This window comes from Aythya ferina (assembly GCF_964211825.1).
Source record: "Aythya ferina genome assembly, chromosome: 23".
NCBI lineage: Eukaryota > Metazoa > Chordata > Aves > Anseriformes > Anatidae > Aythya > Aythya ferina.
The window spans coordinates 4,313,740-4,335,976 of NC_140321.1; the positions used below are offsets into that span (position 1 = coordinate 4,313,740).

The 22,237-nt window shown below is 46.3% G+C and overlaps 2 protein-coding genes across 3 annotated transcripts in view; both read left to right on the plus strand.

Moving 5' to 3' along the window:
* The window catches only part of KCNH6 (potassium voltage-gated channel subfamily H member 6), a 30,946-nt gene extending 28,629 nt beyond the window's left edge, over window positions 1-2,317 (plus strand). For both annotated transcript variants that reach the window (XM_084496171.1, XM_084496172.1), the window contains 2 exons: window positions 386-584; window positions 948-2,317. In XM_084496171.1, coding sequence (XP_084352297.1) covers window positions 386-584; window positions 948-1,235 — 487 coding nt within the window. In that variant the 3' untranslated portion in view covers window positions 1,236-2,317. The remainder of the gene's footprint in view (window positions 1-385; window positions 585-947) is intronic.
* Window positions 2,318-3,042: 725 nt separating this feature from the next.
* On the plus strand, window positions 3,043-19,039 carry DCAF7 (DDB1 and CUL4 associated factor 7). Its single transcript, XM_084496128.1, has 7 exons — window positions 3,043-3,372; window positions 8,451-8,609; window positions 9,010-9,121; window positions 10,196-10,314; window positions 10,951-11,160; window positions 11,750-11,867; window positions 12,463-19,039. Exons 1-7 carry the CDS (start codon window positions 3,235-3,237, stop codon window positions 12,633-12,635), a joined length of 1,029 nt encoding a protein of 342 aa, XP_084352254.1. The 5' UTR covers window positions 3,043-3,234; the 3' UTR covers window positions 12,636-19,039.
* The last annotated feature ends 3,198 nt before the right edge of the window (window positions 19,040-22,237 follow it).

Consider the following 22,237-nt stretch of genomic DNA (forward strand, 5'->3'; position numbering starts at 1 on the left):
CCAACCCATCTTGCTCCCATTTGTCAGCACAGGCAGCTGGCCTGCAGAATTGATCCAGGTTAAAACTAACCACTACGTTTTTTCCCCCCCTCCGGGGTAGTTTTAACTTTGCTCAGTTCCCTGCTCCAGATCCCGGTTTGGCTCCGCAAAAAAATAAAACCAGGCAGGGGAAAATTGAGCGTGGCAGGAGAGAGGCGGCAGGACCGACCTCTCTGTGGCAGCACCGGTTTGAAGCTCTGCTAAAAATCTCCCCAAGCAGCACCAGGCAGAGCAGCAGCACCCGCAGGCAGCCGAATCAGCACCTCCTCCCCGCCCCACCGCGGGTCTGGCTCTGACGGGGTGCAGCGGGACGCACTGAGCTAACACTGGGCTGCTCTGTCCCTAGGCTGGAGTCCAGGATGTCGTCAGACATTAATATAATCCTCCAGCTCCTGCAGCGCCAGCTGTCCCAAGTGCCGCCCGCCTACAGCCCCATCTCGCCGTCCTCGCACAACCTGGCCATGTACGGCGTCGTCCCGCGGAGCCTGGAGCCGCTCGCCCCCTGCGCACCCCTGGAGGATGAGGAGCAGACGGCCCTGGGGCAGGTAAGGCCACCCCGTCCTGGCTCAGCACCCACCGAGCTTCCTGCTGCCCCCAAAGGATGAGCCCCGGAGGACCAGCAGTTCTCTCCTGCATGCAAAACACAGCTAAGTTTGCTGGGATCAGGCAAAGCCCAGGGGAGATCTGGGAAACCAGAGAAGATCGACTTGGGGATGCTTCTGCCCCTGATTTGTGGGCACAGCGCTTCCAGGTTTCCCAGTCAGTAGGGAACGGGGTGGGTTTTTGCTCTTAGGCTTCTCCAAGCCCAAAATAACATTTTGAAGGGGTTGAGACCTGATGGGGTGAGGAGAAAGCATGACTATGTTTTGCTTTTGCCATAACCCACCTGGTTCCTCCTTTCCCACCAGAACCCGAGCTACACGGAGGTGGAAAAGTTCCACTTGAAATCCAGGGACTCCTTGTCGAGCGGGATGCACCTCACCGTGGCGTCCGATGAAACCATGACGGTCTACTCCGAACAGGAGCACCATTCCCCACCTCTCCCCAACCCAGAGCCTCCCCACCAAAGGGCACCAAACACCCAGGGACTCTTGCGGGGCTCTCGGTTCCCTTCCCTCCCTGAGCACTTGGAGGCATCTTCCGAGCACCAGGACATTCAGAGACACCTCTCCGACCCAGTGCTTCCTGGAAGTTAGAGATGTGGGGGCTGCGAAGCAAGTCAAGAGGAACCTCAACTGTGAGCTCAGTCAGTTGATGTTGATTTTGACTGCAGGGGTAAGACGGAGGACAATGCCGTTGGCTCAGGGGTATCATTTGTAGCTGTCTTCTGCCACCGTGAAAGGAAGAGTAGAGTGGCTGGCTTCCAAGATCAACGTTTTCCAGCGGTTTCCATAGAGTAGATTTCATTTGCACATTATAGCGAACCCAGAGCAGTTCTTTCTGACGGCCACCAACAGGCTGGCTAGGCCAAGCAGCACCCACCGCCTCTTCCTTGCCAAGGCTTCCTCTCGAGAGCAGCACAAAGCCGAGTGAGCCACAGCGACTGGAGGGGAGCAAATCCGTGGCTCTCAGCTGCGAGGGCGCTTTGCTGTCAGCTCTTCGGAGCCGGGACCATTGCGTTGGTACTGGGCTCAGCCCAGCGGAGCCTGTGGGCACCACAAAATAAAGGGGAGTCAACCAGAGGAGGAGGAGATCTCCACAGCGCGGTACTGGGGGGAGCTGCAGGTGGGAAGCCCAGGACAAGGACAGAGGACAGAAGCTATCCCTGTCCTACCTGATGGCCACCGAGACACTGAGAGCCAACAACCCCCGCCTCTTCAGCACGCTTCAGCACGAGTCCTAGGGCACTGACTTCTCCAGCAAGGCCAACCGCGCCTTGCAAACCCCAACACGCATCTCACCAATCCCTATAGGAACCCAGCTGGTCACCGGCCTGGCCATAAAGCACAAAACTCAAAAGCACAATCCCAGAAAGCCGAAAAGTCCCAGACACCTCATCTCCAGCCCGTCCTCCCAGCTTCTCTCTTTTGATAAAGGTTTGATAGATGCTTCCTCCTCCTCAGCCCTGTCCCTGGCAGACTCCCACAGCGTCCCCCGTAGGAGAAGCCCACTTAGCACTGCCGCCTCGCTGTTCGGTTAGATGCTGTGACAGTCCTAGGCCGCCTGCTCAAGTAACGTATTGAGCTCCCTTTGAGAGTAGTCAAACTGTGAGCGTCTCTTTCTCTGGAGTTTTAGTGTACACTTTGCTAATAAAGATGTTTTTGGCACCTAACGAGGATTGCAGCTGTGTTTGTTGGGAGTACGTGTAAATTCACCAATGGGGAGCACCCAAGGGAGCACCCCCCAAGGGAGCAGCACCCAAGGGAGCAGCACCCAAGGGAGCAGCACCCAAAGGAGCAGCACCCAAGGGAGCACCCAGACCCGCACCCTGGTGCCGCACCCAGGCACCACCTGCCCCGCCATGAGGGGCTGAAGCCAGGCACTGTGCCCCAGCCTGCCCGGCTCCAGGCAGGAGCTTCCTAAGAAGCCGGGCTGCTTGGTGTTACCGGCAGTAAAGCCCCGTAATTAACCCTGGGCTAATTACAGACCAACCCCCCCCCGCCCCCCCCCCGCCTCTCGGCGGAGACGGGATTCGAACTCGCGACCCCAGGGAACGCCCGAAGCGGGCCTCGGGCTGGGGTGACGGACAGCGCTTCCAGCCAATCGGCTGTCAAGAAGGGCTCGGGAGCCCGCCTCGCGCCACTGCGACCCCTTGCAGCCAATGCGCTGCCGAGAACGAGCGCGGCCTCCCTCTAGGGCGGGACCACCCTCCGCGGTAGGTTCTCCCGGCAAGGGAAGGGCAAACCGACCAATAGGATACCGCGCGGCGCCAAACGGGCGTGCATTCTACCCAATAGCCGCCCGCCTGGCTAATGGACAGCAGAGCCGCCCAACCCGCGCTCAGAGGGCGGGCCTCCGCGCGCGGCTTCCGCTCCCGTTGTGTGAGGGGCCCGAATCCCAACCGGCCGCCGCCGGGCGTCTGAGGCCGGGCCTGGGGGCGCCGCGGCCTCGCCCCGCTCCCCGCCGCCTCCGAGGCCGGGCCCAGCGCCTGCCCCGGGCCCTTCCCCTCAGCAGGGCCCAGCCCAGCCCGGGGTCCCGCTCCCGGTCCCGTCCCGGTTCGTTTTTTCCCCCTCCCGTCGCCCCCCCGGCCCCGCCATGTCGCTGCACGGCAAGCGGAAGGAGATCTACAAGTACGAGGCGCCATGGACCGTGTACGCCATGAACTGGAGCGTGCGGCCCGACAAACGGTTCCGCCTGGCGCTGGGCAGCTTCGTGGAGGAGTACAACAACAAGGTGGGCACGGGCACGGCCCCCCCCCAAAAAAAAAAAAAGGGCCCGGGGGGTTTTTTTGGGGTCCCCTCCCCCCCGTTGGGCCCTTCCTTGTGGGGTTTGGGGGGCTGGGGGGGGGTCTGTGGGGGGGTGCTGCTCGCAGAGAGGTCTCCTCAGTGGTCTCAATCCCCCTCGGCGTGTCTGGGTTTTGTGGGGAAAGTTTTCGGCCAGGACTCGAGGCTGGGAGCGTGTGAGCTGGGCTGAGGCTGTGTCAGCAGCGTTACGCCTGTTTTACCGTTCGGTCTCCTCGTGGAAGGTTGCTGGGGGGGCTTTTTCATGAGGCTGTAAGCCCTCAGCGCCTTTACTTGCTTCTGAGAGCAACGCTGATGTGAAATGTGTGGTTGGATCCTCAGCATTCCCTCCGCATCGAAGCAGGGCACCTTGTGCAGGTAGCAGAGAGGTGGCCGGCTCTTCAAATTAAACCCTTCGTTTCTCGACAGCCCTTAATACATCGATCTGGGTGATGAATGCATACGAGCAGAGGAGGGATGAGGAAATAAACCCAGCTGTAGAGCATGCAGAAAGTTGTGTGAAGCTGAAGCTGTTGCAAATAGAGCTCTGTGTTTATAGCATGGCGATTTGTAGCTTTGTCGAGCTGCTTAATGGAGAAAATAAGGCTGAAAGTTGGTGTTGGGCATTGGGCAGGGATGTCACGAGGGGTGATCCGAAGGCAGGTGACACCTCTGGGAGCGGTTTGGTTACTGCACCTGCAGCAGTCCTGGCGGGATGCTCACAGCGCGCTGCAGTCCAGTCAGTGACCAGCTACGAATGAGTTGAGCCCCATCGGGGTGCTGGGGGTGGCAGCTCGCTGAGCTCCAAAACTTCCCCTTTCTTTAAAGGCCAAATCACCAACCTGTGAATATTTTGTTTAGAAGTGGTGGAGTTGGATAATAAGGGACACGTTTCTGGTGCTTTTCACTTTGGGTCGTTCCCTGGGGATTATTATTCCCAATCACAGCATTATCGAGTCTGCTTTTCAGCTCAGGCTTCCACCATAAAGGCAGTTGAGTCAGCCACTTTTTTTTATCCTTTACACTTAGTTGGTGCAGACAAGCTCTGTAGGGCTGTGTAAATGACCCGTCTGTAAATATTCCCCAGAGCTTCTCCTGACCTCAGTGACTCAGGACTCACAATCCTGATGACTCCGGTCCCTCCGAGCACCTCATTCTGTATTTATGCAGTGTGGTGTGAACAGCAGGAGAGTAATTGTGCGAGGCTGAGTTGCCGGGCTGGAAGTACAGAAAATGGGTGATTAAAAATTCAGTTTGTACAACAACACGGCGAAACGTGGCCTTCGGTTTGTTGAGGTGGTTTGCTGTGATCCTTAAAGGGTGCTGGGTTTTTTGTGTGGTGAGGGGTGGGGTTTGGGGTTTTTTAAGGTGTTTTCAGTAGAGCCTTCTGCTGTAGGTAGGTGATGACAAGTAGAGCCCTCCTGGATAAAGTCAAATTGGTGCTCAGAGCATTGGTGGTGTCTTCCCTTTGGAGACCAGAGGGGGCTTGGGAGTGCTCAGTGATTTGCACGCTCTTCGTGATGTCTCTCCGAGGCTCTCAGCGCTTTGCTGAAACTTTTAGGGGATGCTCAAACCCTCGGGGAACAGCTTCAGGCTCCAGGTTGGGACAGACCCTGCGTGGGCGTGCTGGGGGCACGCTCGCTGTGAGTTCTCTCAGCTCCAGCCTCTGTCCGTGGGAGTGGTAAAACTGAGGTAACACAGGGAAAGGACTGAAGGTGTCCCAAGTAGCCCATAATGTGCTTAGAGCAGTTTTTTTTCAACCCGAGTTCTGAGATAAGTGGGAATTTAAGTCTTGTCAGGCACGTGTGGAAGCTTTGTCCTCTTGCCGAAGCCGCCCTGCACGGTTGAGATGTTTTACGTTGCCAAATTCTGACATCAAAATACCCTTGCAGGTGGAACCAATCAAAAGGCTAACGAAAACTCACTTTCATTTCAGCTTTCTCTTTGCACTCGGATATCTTTGGAGGCTTTTGACAAGCAGCAAACATTTCTGTTCCTGTTGCTGCAGTGTTTTGTTCTAAATAACCGACTTCCTTCCTTCCTTCCAAAGCCCAGACTGGAATAGCAATTCTAGCTTGCTGAAAACGTAACCAAATAGGTCAATATAGTTTTTCCTTGTTACTCTCCTGTTTTATTTATATTTTTTAAGGTGTTTTAAAAAAGATTTAGTGCACCAAGCATTTGTGGTAGCAGCGTTTTCTGTTGGGGCTGTGAAAGGAAGAGGACAGATTCTTGTCCCCTTCGTTTTGGGGACTTTCCATTTCTGTAGTAATTACCAGAGCTCCAAGTACGTGCGGCTACATGCACAAAAGCTCTCTTTGCACCTCTCATTTGTGGGGGATTCAGTTCTACTGGCTGCAGAACCCCAATCTCCTGCTGTCCCCAATTCCCAGACTCTCCAAACCGCTTTAATTCCCCTATGACTAACAAGCTGGAGGGCACAGGAGGGAGCTGATTGCCAGGATCTCTCTGAACCCCCGGGGAGTTCTGCTTCAGCTCCTACACCTGCACCGATCATTCCCTGGTAGAAGGACACAGTGGGAAGAGCTGAAATTATTTAGGCTGGCTTTTCCTGAACGCCTTGGATTAGCAAACTGCTGCTAGGCTTTAGAACACCTCGCAGATCGCTGGTGTGATGGGAGGCAGCTGCAGGCTCCTGAGCGTGGCTTCGGGGATCAGGAGTGATCTGTGGAAAGGAGCAGGCAGGCTGATTGCAGGCTGTACCTGGAGGACAGAGGTGCCACCTTCTCCTGCACAGTGCCTCAGATCAGGGAGTGTTTGGTGTGGTTGCTTTACCAGGGGGCTGTGGTTTTTATTTTTCTGTAAGGTTTAGGGTTGCAAAGACAAGTCGATCACAGCGACTTGATGGACAGCGGTAGGAAAACACATCCAATTGCAGCATATCGTGATCTATGGGAGAAATGAAATAATTACACAGCATTCCTGGCTGCCATCGCAGCGTAATTGCAAAGCTCATGGAGGTTGAACCCCCCCTTGTCCTCCTTTCCCCACCGGGACGAGTGACAGGTAGATGCAGAACGGCTCAGATTGTCTCCTGCCTGACGATTACTTTGGTTTTAGCATCTCCTCAGGCTTTTCTGGTCTCAGCTTCAGGCACTGCTTCGTGCAGTAGTTGACAGCAGCAGATCTCTCCCTCCTGCAAGAGAGGTGAGACGGGGCTCTTGTATGGGCAACATCCCGAAAATAAACCCCATCGTTCTCTGCAGCCTGCACCGAAAGCATGGCCGGAGGGGTTCTGTAGTCCCTGCTTGTGATCGGGTCCGAGGAGAAGAGTCAGACCTCTGAACGTGCTGAGCTAGGAGAGAGCAGAGCTGCTCCAGCGGTGTTTGCTGCTGCCGGGTCCCACAGTCAGCGGCAGGTGCCAGGAGGTCTCGTGTCCTCGGTGGGCTTCTTGTTCTCCAACCTGGCCTGCGCCGAAAAACGTCAAAGGTCACCAAGGGGTTGGCTGGCACTGCTCTTTCTGCAGAGGGGTTAAACATGATCGTGCAGGGTGGGGATCTGTCAGTTCGCACCAGGAAAGCGAGTCCTCTGCTGTCTGAGATCTGCCTCTGGTTGGGGAATGTTGATTGCTTCGGACCGGCTTAATGTCCGCACGTTGAGCTGCAAACAGCATAAGCAAAGGGAAAGAAATGATTACAAGTCGTTTGTCTTCTGATTCTGACCTTGCCGCAAGATTTTCTGTGACCAAGGACAATTTGCTTCCTTTGTGAAATCCGCTTAGCATTCCTGAGCCCTAAAGGAGTTGGAGCTTTCTGTCAATCGCTTCAGAAGACCGGGAGATGCGGGGCTGGTTCGTGGTGGGCTGTGAAGTGGAGCAGCTGCAGTGAGGGGAGTGCGAGGCAGACATGGCCTGGTTTTAGAGGCTTGGTTTGACGTCTTCTAGGGTCTCTTACAGGGTGGAAGGGATGGATCTTCAGTTTGACAAGCGGCAAGGGTCGCATTTGTTAGGAGCATCCCTAAATGGACTCGTAACTGGACTGTGGAGGCGTGCTGTTGTGTGTCTGGGGGGAAATGCAGTGATTTCCAGCCTACTTCAAATGTCTAGTTCATGAACTGAATTGCATATGCCAGAATATTTAGGAATTGTGCAGATAAACATCTTAGAATAAGTCTATTAAGCCACGGTTTCCAGGAGGAAGCTGCAGTGTGGAAAGTATTAGGAAGTTCCCACTGTGAGCAGCTTACAAACTGCTTGCAATGAGTCGTCCTCGCAGTGTTTGTGTTCGAGCAGCGCTCAGCACAGTGGGGCTCTCATCCTGTTTAGGTCTTGTAGGCACTGCTAGGTAAACACCTCCTCCCAGCACCGTATTGTTCTCTGAGCGCTTTCTGACATGTCAATATTTTTCTAATAACATCATGTCTGGGACTACCAGCGTTACTTCAGGTGCTGTCATGACCGAGCTATGTGCAGATAGCTTCTTGTCTGCCCTTCCCTCTATCACATTACCATGGGAAGAAAAATACTAATTCGGAGATCAGCTGCCTAAAATCTTTCAGCAGGCCCGCTTTCTTGGTCTTTTCACACAAAACACTAGAATAATTTTGTTGATGTTTTCTCTTCCCCCTCCTTTTTTTCCCAAGTTTGAATTCTCTTTGCTTTCTGACACCAGGTGGGATTAATCCGTGTTCTCCTTTGGTGCAGCTGTGGCAGGCTGTGTTAGCTCCTGTGACACTGAGAGCAGCCTGAGAGTTGGCTGGTGGGATCTGGTGCAGTGTGTGGAAGAGAAGGGTGGGCTTCAGTCCTTGGGGCTGGGATTTTGCTTCACTTAAGATCACGTCTTCCAAGTACAGCGCTGTGGTGAGGATGGGTACTTCACTTTGCTTCCCAGCTGGTCACATAAGCACAGCTTTGAAGATTTCTCATTCCATTGCCATGATTAATTGTCTTTTGTAATTGTCCTTGAGGTTCCAGAAAGCATCCTTCTGAAATACGCTGTCCTAATGCACTAATTATAAATGATTCTTCTGTTAAAAATGCTTTCTCTTTCTTTTGAATGTGGCTTCTTACAGGTGCAGCTTGTTGGTTTGGATGAAGAGAGCTCGGAGTTCATTTGCAGGAACACCTTTGATCACCCCTACCCCACCACAAAGCTGATGTGGATCCCGGACACCAAGGGAGTCTACCCAGACCTGCTGGCAACCAGCGGTGACTACCTGCGTGTGTGGAGAGTGAGTAAATCCTCCCCGGGGAGAGACCTCTGATACTGACTGCTGCGGAGTTATCTCCTTTTGTACTTGAGACCAGATTTTTGACTTTCCTTTCATGGTGTCTTGTGCTTGCTGCAGTGTGAAGGTGAAGACACAAAATGAAGGCAGAGCACTGAATAAGTTTTTCTTAGCTGCAGTAATAATGCTACTAAATACAAAGACTGTAGGAAAGGCAGAATTACGGTGGTAATTGCTGTTTTAATCACCTGATTGAAGACAGAGGTGGTGATTGTGTTTTCCAGACAGTTAGGCTGTAAAGCTGAGGGAAAGAAAGCCGGGATTAGCGCTCTGTGTTGGAAGTACAAGTGGAACGAGTCGCGTGATGTTTCTATTTCAGTCAGGTGTTTTGCTTTTCCTAAAGGTGGGTGAAACAGAGACCCGGCTGGAGTGTTTGCTGAACAATAACAAGAACTCTGATTTCTGTGCTCCGCTAACATCGTTTGATTGGAATGAAGTGGATCCGTACCTCCTAGGTGAGACTGACAAAACGCTGCAGCTGTTGGTGTGAAAGACACGCTTCTGAATCCAGTCTGGTGAAATCCCAGATGTGCCCGACTGCTGTCATTGCAATCAGCACTCTGGTAACTAACAAGCAGACAAATTTGTATGTTGGAGAAACTGCCATTGTCTTGGGTTTTGAAAAAAGAAGAAAAAAAAAAAGACAGCTCTTGGAGACTTTTTTTTATGTTGAAAGGTGGCCCCTCCTCTACGGAGGTTGGGTTAGGGGCGTTCCTTTGCTGCCTCAGTTGTTCCTACCTTGCAGATAGGAGCTATCAGCCTTCGGGGCTGGTGTTCCAGTGCTGAGTAAAAGTGGATGTGAACTCCTGTGACTTACCCAGTGTGTTCTGGAGTGGTTAGAAAACTCCATACCAAGCTTTTTATTTCTGAAAATCATTTCAATGGCAGGAGCCCTTAATTCAGTTGGAGAAGGGGGCTGAATGCTTAAGGCTTAATTTTAGCCTTTGGGAGAAATTGTCAATCCATGATGACTGATTCAGCAGAGGTTTGTTTTCCAGCAGAGGACAGCCGTTCATGTCAGGGGGATTTGCCCAGAGATTAACACTGATAATGTGTCTTAGTAATTATTTACTACATGATTTATTTTTTCTGTGTTGCATTGCTCCTCTCTTAAGAGCTTTACTGCTAGCCCCACCTTCAGTCCACAGAAGCAATCAGTTAATAACGATGTGCTATTGCAATTCTAGGATTAGGCTTTGGTTTTGACATGTGCATGAGACTTAAAGGATGGGGAAGTTCATCCCAGATCTGCATCAGGCTTCTGCATAGATTGAAGCAGACATGAGCTATTTACACTTTATTCCTGTGTGAAAGACTCTTTCCGCAGCTAAAAGGTTTGGGTCATTTAAATGCATGGCAGATTGCTGGCTGGTTGGCATTCTTGATTTTAATTGTATGCTGCTCTTGCAGCTATTCTGATCTGTAGATGTCAGAGGCTATTACACTAATGGAGCAAGTCATTAGCAAAATTCTCACAAATTATCGTATTAAGAATATTCATTTTGCTAACAGAAGCCTTTTTGTTTCAGGTACTTCTAGTATTGACACGACCTGCACTATCTGGGGTCTGGAGACAGGGCAGGTTCTTGGAAGAGTAAATCTGGTCTCTGGCCATGTTAAGACCCAACTTATTGCGCATGACAAAGAGGTGATGGCTTCATTTGGTTGTTTACATTGCATATATTTAAAGCAGCAGACAAGGAAAAGGGCTTTTCTGCGTTTTTTGTTTTTTTTTGAGAAATCTGATTATCCAAAATTTTAATGTTTTAAATTTAAAATTTAAGATGTATGGCTTTGATATGCATTAGTTATAGCTCAGATATACAGGTTTTATACGTTACAAACTGATTAAAACTGTTCTGTTGGCTACTGCTCTGTTTACTCGTCATCAAATCTGGGCTTGAGAATATGTTTGTCTTACTAGATTATGCTCTAGAATATTTTAGAAAAATGAGATAAAGCACCAAACTGGAATTGTAATCAACTGGATATCAAAGGCAATAAACAGCTTACAGGATTCTTTCATTTTAACAAAATCTGAGTCTGGAAAACAAATATGTTCTGTTTCAGTGAATAATCCTGTAATGACGTGACTAGTTGTTTTTTCCCCCTTCCCTTTGGCAAACATAGTGACTTAAAAACTAGCTAGGAAGCTCAAGCATTTAACAGAAAATGTCACTACTAGTTCTGCTATTCATACGGAAAATCCATTTTGCTGTGAATTAGGAGGCAGTGCATTGACTAAAACTGAGGTTGTGTTTTTCTCTGCCCTGGTGCCGAGCAGGTGTATGACATAGCATTTAGCCGTGCAGGTGGTGGAAGAGATATGTTCGCTTCAGTTGGTGCAGATGGCTCGGTGAGGATGTTCGATCTCCGTCATCTGGAACACAGCACCATCATTTATGAAGACCCACAGCACCATCCATTGCTGCGTCTTTGCTGGAACAAGCAGGATCCCAACTATCTTGCTACGATGGCCATGGATGGCATGGAGGTGAGGCACTAGCTCTCCTGGGGGTGCTACTGGCTGGGATTTTTGGGAGGTTGCTTGGCCCTTCATTTCTTAACTTTTGAAGGAAGAGGGCAATGTTGTTATGTGGAGTATGATTAAGGACCACTTCTTATTTTAGTAATTTCAGTAGGAGTTAAAGGTAACTGGCATTATAAACTTGGAGATCTCTGGGGCTCCTAAATATTTCAGCTGATTTTTTTTAAGAGGGGTCCGTGAGCCAGTTGGGCAACAGCTTTCCCATAAAATCATAAATGCAAGTACTGTAGTCATCCTGTTCTTTCTCAGTTCATTGCATAAGGCAGTGTACCTTAGTTTGTCGCCTGTGCTGCTTCAGAGAAGCATAATTCGTTTGCTATGTTCTCATACCTCACAAGCCCTCCTGGTGAGGCCTGACTCTTCTTGAGATGCACACAATTTGCTGACCAGCTAGAAACTATTCTTTGAGAACAGTGTGTGCTTGCCAGGTGCACCCTTTGGGGAAAGTCTTCACAGCTTTAGTTCAAATCTTTTTCTTTTCTGGAGGAAAAAATAAAAAATGCCAATTATTAACTTTGTTGTTTTGTTTCTGAAGGTTGTGATTCTAGATGTCAGAGTTCCCTGCACTCCTGTTGCCAGGTTAAACAACCACAGAGCGTGTGTAAATGGAATTGCTTGGGCGCCTCATTCTTCCTGCCATATTTGTACAGCAGGTAGGTGTGGAAAGAGATTCCAGATCGATCTCTCGCCATCTACATTAGTGAATCTCTGCTTGGGAGCTTTCCATTACATTTGCAAAATCTTTTCTTCCAAAAAGTTAATGCACTTCTCTTACTGCCTTTTGCTAAAGATTATAAGTGATTTAGAAGTCCTTTATTAGAGACTTTCCTAAAAAGCTTATGGAAATAGATGCCTGCTTATTGGATGGCAATAGTGAGCACAGTGACCAAACTGTGCATCTCTGTTGGCTAAGCTATTCTATTTTCCATGCTTTTTAATGTTTTTTTTTTTGTTGTTGTTGTTGTTTTTTTGTTTTTTTTTTTTTTGCAAGCTACTTCTTAAATGTTTTCAACCGGAGTTCCACTGATTGTTCGGTTTATAACTGTCCTGGATAACACGTAATTATCCAAAGAGGTGTGCTGGTTTTGTTGGAGAACAGCTGCACCACTGTACCTCCATCTTGATTTCTTATCTGGACTGCAACAGCCATATTCTATCTAGCTGCTTCTACTACACCCATATTAGGGAGATCCTATGTAGGGAGATTCCATAATGCTTTGATTCTACTTATTTTGTTTTCTTGTGCAGCGGATGACCATCAGGCTCTCATCTGGGACATCCAGCAAATGCCTCGTGCCATTGAGGACCCTATCTTGGCCTATACAGCAGAGGGAGAAATCAACAATGTACAGTGGGCATCGACTCAGCCAGACTGGATAGCTATCTGCTACAACAACTGCCTGGAGATTTTGAGAGTGTAACGTTACTGCTTCATGCCAAATTGAGGCAAGGCCGTATAATTTCCCCTCCCCTCTAAAGTAAGAACAACACGAGTCAAGTGGCCAGTATCTGTTGTTGCTTTGCATCTACTGTTCCAAGAAACTGTTACAAGAATCAAGGACAGGTGTTCCCTGTCCCCAAGACTCTAAAATGCAGAGACATGCTGAGCCTCTTGGACCTTTTGGGTTCTGGTTTTCTTTTTTTTTTTTTTTTTTTTTTTCTTCAGTTAAAGTTCTGTATATTTGTTTGACTGTGTTAATAAGCTTGCAGGCTTTCAGTTGCTGCGTATGTCCACGTGTTTGTCAGCCAGCTGGGGCAGCACATCTAACTAGTTCGATAGATGCAAGTGCAAAACAAGGTGGGGAAAAAGACGGTGATGTTAACAGCCACCTTGGCAGGAATCTATCATTCCTGTTGTTGCTGCCTCTCAACTGTTTAAACATTTGTATGTTTTTTATATATTGGGCTAACTTTCTATTGAGTAAGGCTTTTCTCCCGAATTCTTACTTTTGATATGTGATCCACTTCCACAGGCCCAAAGCAGGATATATTTGTTGATAGAAGTCACGATAACACTGCAGGCTCCCTGGCAGTAAAGGCCTGCCAGAATTAACCGTTGCCTTGGCTCCCAATACCTGGTTACCTGGGCAGAATTTTCTGGTGCTGTGAAGTACAAGTACTTGTTGCACAATTTCCTTACACTTTTCTGATGCTAGAGGCAGTTGCTACTATGGTAGGCCTTATTTTTAAATTATAACTGAATTTATTGTGTGTCTCCTGCAGTTGTGTTAGCTAACAGAATGGTAATAGGTTTCAGAAAGAAGATACTTGCATGACTTGAGCTCCCTCTGAGGTAAATGACTTCTCAAAAAATGTTATTTGTAATGGACTTTGGAGTGACATTTCCAATGAAATGATTTCCCCTTAGAGGGCTTACTATCTGAACCAAAATAAAATGGTTTCACACTTTGTAGCTTGCTTGATTGGCAAATAATATGACCAAGATTTTGTGGTTAACCTGCACCTTGGAGCTTCTTTGCATTTGGCCTGTGTTCCTGGGAGTTCTTGAAAGGAGTGCAAAGCAATCTTTTTTTCCTAAATGTATTTGCTTTGTACTGTCAGGTCTTGTTGAACGAGGAGATGAGTTGGAAGAGCTGGTCTGCTATCCAAATGAAAGCTGTTTCTCTGAAAGAAAGAATTCCCTAATGCAATGCACAGAAGATGGGTTTCAAATGAAAGAAACAGTGCCACAGAGGCTATGATTTGGCACTTGTCATCCTCATGTCTTTTTGGGATGTGTCCAGGGGCATCTGTTTCTGTTTTGAATAGTGGAACGCTCTACAGTAATACTTTGCAATCAAAGCTGAGTGGATTAGGCAAGATAAAAATCTTCAGCGAAGTCTTAATATAACACAGCTATTCAGATCGATGTTCCACAGTGCTCTCCCAACGAAGACATGACAACCGTAGCAGTGCTCTGAGGCTGTACCAGCTGAGTTTTGATGTAAGTGTCAGAAATTATCAAAATCATCCTTCCACCTAACGTACATTCACCTACAACTACAGGCAGCATTATAAATAGTAGGACGCTGCCAAACTTGAATTGTGATGGTTTATGCAGCAAAGGCAAGCTGGGAAAAGAGATTGCTGAGAAACAGTAAAACTGATGCTGAAAGTGCTGTCAAGTAGAGAACAGACTCTGAAAAGTTTTGTCATTCTGGACATGGGGAAATATTCTACAGATTACTTTTCAACATGAGCTCAGAAAAGCACTGCCTTGCGAATTTGTTTGCAATTCATTAGAAACAGCATTATTATTCCATCACCCCTTTTAATTTCAGAGCCAAGAAACTAACATGGTTTAAGCTCGTGGTTTGTCAATGGCGTTCTGTATTCAGCTGTGGGTTTTTTTTGACAGAAGGCTCTATTTGACTTGAAGGTCAGTTTTCCTTACTAGCTATGGTGCTGAGGGTAGTGTGTTCCACAGATTTGATTGAGGTATCAGAACGGTGTTAGCCAAACAGTTGGGTTACAACTTTTTTTAAACAGTGCTTCATCTTAAGTTGGAAAATACTCAGAATTAAGTGAAAATTAGGATTTTCTTAGTAGCAGCGTATAACTACGTGCAGAGCTTTAGAAACTCATCAAAATGTGCACATACTTGTAATGTGCTGCTTAATTACAAGCAGTGGATATTATGTGCTGTGTCACTAAGGGATTTTAACTTTGGCTTGGAGTGCAAAGTCAGTTGTTACCAGACAAGCTTTTAATTTAAGTTGTGGTTTGGGGAATGGCAGGAACTACCTGTAACGTTAGTACTTTCAGAAGTCCCCTCTGTGCTTTGAAGTCTCATTCTTAAATAGATGGCGTGAGTCAAGGATGAATGTGCCTGTTGCTTAGCTTAACAAATCTTTTGCAACTGCCGAATTGTGCTTTAAAAAAAGACATAAGCTAATTTATTTGAAAATAAAGTCACTGAGAGACTCCATGGGCTATACTAAATGACAAATACAGCCTGCTTCTCTAGGAATAGAATCTCTGTTTGTACCAAGATGATGAAAAGAGCACCTGTGAAGGGGCTAACCAACAAATAACTAGGTAGCTTTTGCTAGTGTTAGAGTAAAATTCTGTTGTGAACCTAGAGTGTCAGCCCTTCCATCCATAAAACCGATGGAAGTTCGCCTGTGGTATTGGGTTCTCATTCCAAACTCTTCAAAGGCAAGTGAAGGAATTTTGTGGACTCCAGTGGATTCTAAATAAAACTCATATCCTGTTTGTGTAGCCAGTTGGGCTACCTTCTAGGTCTATAACATGTTGCTTTGGGCATAATCTGTTGTCATTCTTCTTCTGAAATTACATTCAGAATCACCAGAGGCTGTTTTGGAACAGGGAAATGCTACTTAAAATAGCTTCTTTTCAAAGAAGTCACTTGAAAGGTTAATGACTGAAAAGACATGAAAATCCTCATGGGTGAGATGTTCTGTAGTGCAAATGGCACTTCCATCCAGAGAGGAAGTGAGAGACTTCGGTGCCCTTTTGCCAGCACCTGCTGACACAGTGGCAGCAAACTAACTGTCTACTTGCTGATTCAAGTTTATTTGCAAGATAAAATAAAACCCTGAGACTTGCCACTGTACCCTGTGAATCAGAAGATAGAGTTTATCACATTTTACTGGCGTAACATTCAATTATGTTGGGTATGAAACCCTCATAAGCATTATTTTTTTCCAAAGTTCATGGATATAAATACTTCAGCATTTGATCTTGATTATTTTGTGCTTGCTGGAGGGTGCAGAGCAACTGCTTTCAAATGCCTCGTATCCCTTGAGTATGCAGTAACATTAAGGGAAAAGTCTGAGCATCAGTGAGGTTAGAAAAGCAGAAAATCGCAGGCTATTTTGGTACAGGTAAGGCCTTGATTCTGGTACGGAGATGTCATTTTTCTCTGGCTTCGGTAGTTGTGCAGCACTCCAGTTGATTAATTCCAGATATTATGCTATTGTCTGGTTGTTATGTTCCCTTTAAACCAAGCTTTCCACAGATTTCTGCTGTTATGTGGGCAACCGGTTGCTAGTATATGGGCTTCAACCAGGAGATTTCAATTGTGTGATACCTCGTTAGTGAGGGGAAAGCATCCAGAATACAAGTTGGATGTTGAATTAGCATGCAGTGTGCTAACCCTTCATCGTCTAACTGAAACGGCCTATGGTAGGTTGCGTGTACTGGACTTGTGCTTCTGCGTGCAGGGATTTAAAAGGCAAGGATGTGAGTGCTTTGACAATCTATTTAGAAAGGAAACGGTGGTTTCAAAGAGCGATATGACAGGAGACTGATAATACAGGTTGTTCCGTATGGAACCTTGAAATGTACTTAAAAGGGGGAGGCATTGCCTCTCATAAGTCAAAGTTAATGATCCTTTCAAAACTTAGCTGTAATTACTCTCCTGAATGTTCTGGATAATAGTAAAAGGATCTATTTTTGCCTGGTGTCGCAATGAGAAAGCTGCATCAGGCTCAACTATAGATCATTGCCTACCAGGGACTAGGTGAGGGGAGAAGTCCAATATATTGGAATTCTTCACACAGATGCTCTTGTGCTTGTTTTAAATGTAAATCAAGAAAGCTGAGTGTGTCTGTTTTGTTCTCTTGCAGATGGCACTTTAACAAGTATATTTTTGGTAAGATTAGGAGGAGAGTCATCTTTTCCTCAGTCTTTTTATGGTAGGCGTTTGTCTGTGTTTTGTGTGAAATGTTAAATCCATCAGTCACTGAAATCCTCAACTGGCTACGGTTGTCAGTATCTAGTGGACCCTCATCTGTTTCTACTAAACACCCAAACCATGAGCACTTGACAATGCTGTTTGTGTTAAACTGAAGCTCTCTATTCAGAGAATGACACAACCTTGCAAGGTCACCCCAAGTAATTTAGCGCAGCTTGTCACCCAGAGAGTCCCTCTTGCTTTATTTAGGAGCTTGGCAGTGTCTGGCAATCTCTCCTCTACTGCTTGGCGGCAGTAGTGGCAGGTTGGTGGTGCACAGCTGTAGCTGGATTCTTTGGGTAACGTTTTTGTGATAGAAAAATTGCTGCTGCTGTCTGTAAATTCACACAACCTAAATTCTGGAGCTTGTCAGTTCCTCGTGCTTAATGGTGTTTTGTCTCTTTCAGAACATCCTCAAAAGGATGAATGGCAGCAAGGGTAAGCTGTTGGCTCAGTGGATTACAGAGTTACAGTTCCATCCAAATACTGGACTGGTTTGTCTTCCCATTGCTGGTTAGCAAAATGGCCCTACCCCCTCACATCCATTCTGTTACCTTATCAATTAATACAGGTTATCTCTACACATTTACTGCTTTCTACTGTCAGACCGGTATTCCAGAGCAGGCCTGTATTTATTAGACAGTGGACATTCAAACCGAGGTGTCCAAGACCTGTTCTGGAATGGGCAAGGTACTGTCAGCTGTGTCCCTGTTTCTCTTGATCTTTGTGGAGAATCCAGGGATTTATTTGTATGTGGCACTTAACGAGCACTTTTTCATGCTTAGAGAGGCAGCTGTACTTCACCCTTCTTACCTGAGAAGAGTCAGAAATGTTTTATTGTTGGGGATATTGAGAGGAATTCAGCATGCCCCAGCTCTTCTTTTAGGAAGAGATTTCCAGAACTTTTGATCAGCAGCATTCACCAGCACTAAAAAGCAGTAATTAAAAATGCAGCTAAACACCAGTTACTGAATGCTCATCATTTGTGGCAGACTCCAGAGACAAAGGCACTTGTGAGACTTGCTCGCTGCTGTCTAATTTCGGAAGATAACTTTGGCTGCCATGTGTCTCAGTAGCCTTTTGTGCAGCCTTTGGTACTCAGCATCAAGCTAGGATTTTCATACTCGTAAAAACAAATCTGGATGACTTCTATCGAATTTATTCCTCCTCAGAAAATCTAACAAAAAGACTTTCCTGAAAATTATCGCTGCAAAGGGTAGCTGTAAGCCCATATTCCAGCGCTCATTGATAGCCACAAGTCAACATCCCTTGGAGTTTGCTCTCACGATTGTAAGACGCGTGACTCTCAAGTCTCCTTCGTTAGAGACGACGATCGGTCTGTCGAATCTGAACCAAGGCAGAAATGCAAGAACTAGTGAAAGTCATAGTACAGCTGTGAAGCAATGTGTTGCTTTTCTGACAACCTGGTGCATATGAGTTATGAAATCTACTATTTAAAAGGAACCTTTTTTTAAACTTGGGTTGCTAGCAGTGTAAGATGTAATTTAAATCTGTTGCGCCGAAGCATTTTTGTTACCGATAGTCAGTAGGAGATGTTTACTTTTTGTGTGTTTTTTCCCTTCTGCTCTTTCCATTCACAGTCCCGTTGTGGTAATTTCCTGAAGGTGTAATCTTTGTAGCATGATTGTACAAACATTCATATGAAACTCCGACTTCTTGTTCTCACTAAACTATGTTAAAGCAATAGTAGTTTTACTTCTGTCCTTCTTTTCTCCACCTTCCATATTGAGATTTGCAACTTTGCTACTATACTGTCCTAGAGGAATCCTAGTATCCTGCTATTCAACAGACATATGTTGTTGACATGGATAACTGCAGTGTCCCTTTACTCCTTTATTTTTATGGAGAAAATGCAAAAGGTTTTGTTACAATGGATTTTAACACCTGAGTCATGGAACCATACTGTTGAAACTCTGTAAATTTTAAGGCAATTTTCTGAAGTCGCTTGAAAGTGGAATGTTGCATCCTTTTATGCTATTTCCTGCTTCCTATGTAGTTTTATTCAGATTTTTTAACCTTCTTTCTAAGTTTCAGCCTCCTGTGTATTAGGTACAGTATTTTCTGCCTTTCATACTTTGTAATAAAAATGGAACATTTGTAGATTGACTGCAGTTCACTGTGTGGTGAGTTGAAACTGGTACCCGTGGGACTCGCAGGGAAAAATATTTTTAAATAGGTTTCATGTATCCTGCGTGAAGTTCATTGCTGTGGAAGGGAGGGTGATTGCTTTATCTCGTCTCTGCTGTACAAAGCTGGTGAGATGTATTAATTGCTTATCCTACTAATAATGAAACTAACTTCATATTTCTAGCTACAATAAGTTACAGGTTGCTCCAAATTATATTGTTAGGAAGCCAGTCACAAGGGAACTTGAACAGAATGGTTAATATTTAAAGTACACCCACATTTACTTTTTTTTTTTTTTGAAACAAATGTACCACGTGGTGTCTGTGCTCATGTTTTCTGACTTCCTTGCACAGTGCTTCTTCCCTACAGAACAAATAGTAATTATCTGCCTGCGTGTTTCTGCTACTTAAGATGAGGGGAAGAGGGATTTTCTAATACAAATAATTGGTCTCTAAGGCTTTTTGAATACAGGCAAATTGAAGACAAAGCAATTAGGCCCTTATTTAGTTCCTAAGCCTTATGTATAGGTGACCTCTGTTAAAGGGCATTTTCTTTACAGGCTCTGTCACTGGTAGCACTGTTGCTGCAATGGGGACCTAAAAGGGAGTAGGGTGGCAGAACTTGGAAATCTGTTTTTAACCTTAAAACTTGGTGAGCAGGACTGATGATTGCAGTAAGTATTTAGATTATCTCTAGTTCAACTAAACTGTTGTCTGAAAACTAGTGTACTTTTGGATTCTTCTCTAATTCTTTGTGTACTGGCTTTGAAATGAAAGCTTTTTAAGCTTCGTGACCACAGTGGAAAGAGTTGCCTATAAAGATGCACTGTTTAAGCTATATATGGACTTTGTTCCAGTAATCCATATTTGGAAAAGATGCCTTCCTTCTAAGAATTGTGTCTTTACCCTAGAAATATATTTACATCCTCCTAGATTCTTTTTCCTGGATCTGTGCTTCAGAATTCTCCAAAGAAGGTTTCTCCGCTTCCATTCTAGTGGAAGAAGGCAAGAAATTTAAATTTCTGTATGCTAAATCCCAGCAACTGTTTTCAATATTGAGACATACCGCAGCAGCTTCCCACTTGGAGAACGTGCTTTCTTCTTTGTAGAGGTAAATAACAATATGTATTCAAATAGCATCACACTTGCATTTGCTATGAATCAATTAATGCAGAAATCTTAAGTGACAATCTCAAGTGGCAAACATTTAATGCCAGAATTCAAAGATGCCAAGCACTACCTGTCATATTTTTAGTAACTTTCAACTGAGAAGAAAATCCCCATCTCTGTAGGGAAGCAACTAAAACAGAGAAGTAAAAAACAGAAAAGTAACGTTCATTGTGAAGCCAAATTACTGTTCTTTTGGTTAACTTTGCAATCTAAATTAAATCTGTCCTTTCCATTTGGCATAACTGAATTTTAAACTTCTTACCCAGTATGGTATTGTGGGGAATGCAACAAAAATAGGACCAGTGCTATCGGAGGTAGGTCACCTTCCAGCTGAGGGAGCTCAACCTGTCTTCCCATCTTTTCCCTTCATTAGGGACCGGTAGGATGTAGAAATGTGTCGGTTGGGTAGGATGTGGGGGCTAGCTCAGCAATAACCAAACAAATCTACCTGTTTCTCTGGGCGTCCTGTCTCTCTGGTGATAAAGACTAGAAGTCCATAAAATACAGCTGGAAGCAACCGGTTTGTGCCCTAATTAAGTCCTGTGGGAAAGACTGTGATGACAACTTCTGCAAATTGGACCTACTAGTGCAAAAAGTCAGGAGCTGGTAGATGATGAGAGAAACAGACTGCTTGTCAGTGTAGCAAAACAAGTGCCATTACGTCCTGCAGAGGAATATGCGCAGAAAAAGAAACAGCAAGAGGTTCTCTGCCCTTTGTAAATATTAAGGAACAGCTGACATCTGCTGTGGCTGGCCAGCTCACTTGCTGTGTGACCCTGGGAAAGTCACTTCTTTCATAGCAGCCGTAAGTGGAAAGCACGTAATTCATCACTGATCAGTAAGTGGCTGGAAAATACTTGAAAGTTAAAGCTGTCCAGCAGTAATGCACACTAGTTACAGTAATGCAGTGACAGTAACAAACTTGGGCTTTAATCTTGGGCTTTTTTTTTTTGGTGCCGCTCCATAAGTGGTCCAGATTGCCAGCTCAGAAGCAAGTAACGATCTAAAAGCACACAACACTTCTAACGTCCTTCCTCCTCTTCCTTCTCTTCAGTTCAACCCACTACAAGCAGGAGAATGGCTCCTATTTTTTTTAACCAGACAGCTTCAGAGCCCCCTCTGCTGGAGTGCTGACAGCAGCAGGCCAGAGTGTGGCCAGCAGGACAGGACAGGTACCAGCTGCTCTTCTGGGGCTGGGGAGTGAATGCTGCACTCGTCCTTTTTAAGGATGCATTTCACATGGTTGATGCACTCTGTTGATAACGAGGTAAGGTTTTGGGCCCTTCCGTGTTGTGCCACGCTCTCCTGAAGCTGGATTACGGTGACAGTCCTGTCAGTTTTCCATCAAAAAACCTGCCTGCAATGTTAAAGCTGAGAACACCAAGAGAGTGTTCACAGAGCCAGAACTGCCTGGAACCAGTGTGACTGCTCTTCTCAGATCTGCAGAAGAGAGTGCAGAATGCTTCCGTGCATCGTCTGAAGATTTATGGAGTTTCTTCTGCGCTACCCACCCTCTTTCCCCAGGTATTTTTCTTTGCACAGCTCCCAGTTCAGCGTCTCTGGCTGTGCGGTCTGAGAGGTTGAATAAGGAAGTTTTGGCATGGGACAAGGCTCAGCCTGGAGACTGCTAAGCTCCCCAGGAAGGATGTGTGTACCTAAACAAGAAGGGAAACAGGAAGGAAAGAAGAAATAGTACATCTGATAGCAAGGAGAAGAGGCTCTTTGAGTCAGACAGGTATGCTCCAGAAAACGGAAATACTACCAGAATAGAAAATATGATGGCATAGCAATTAAGAGACTGGGAAAAGATGCCAGGAGTTAAAATCCCAAAGGCCTACTCCAGACTTCCTGTGTAACTTTTAACAAGTCACTGGCTCTCTGTGCAACGCTCTTTAATCCCTAAAATAGGGATTACATTTCCTTTTCTTGCTTCATGCTGTGTGACGGCATTAAACAATTAGGCCTCTGTAAAGTTCCTTTAAAACAAATGAGCTGACTATAAGCACAG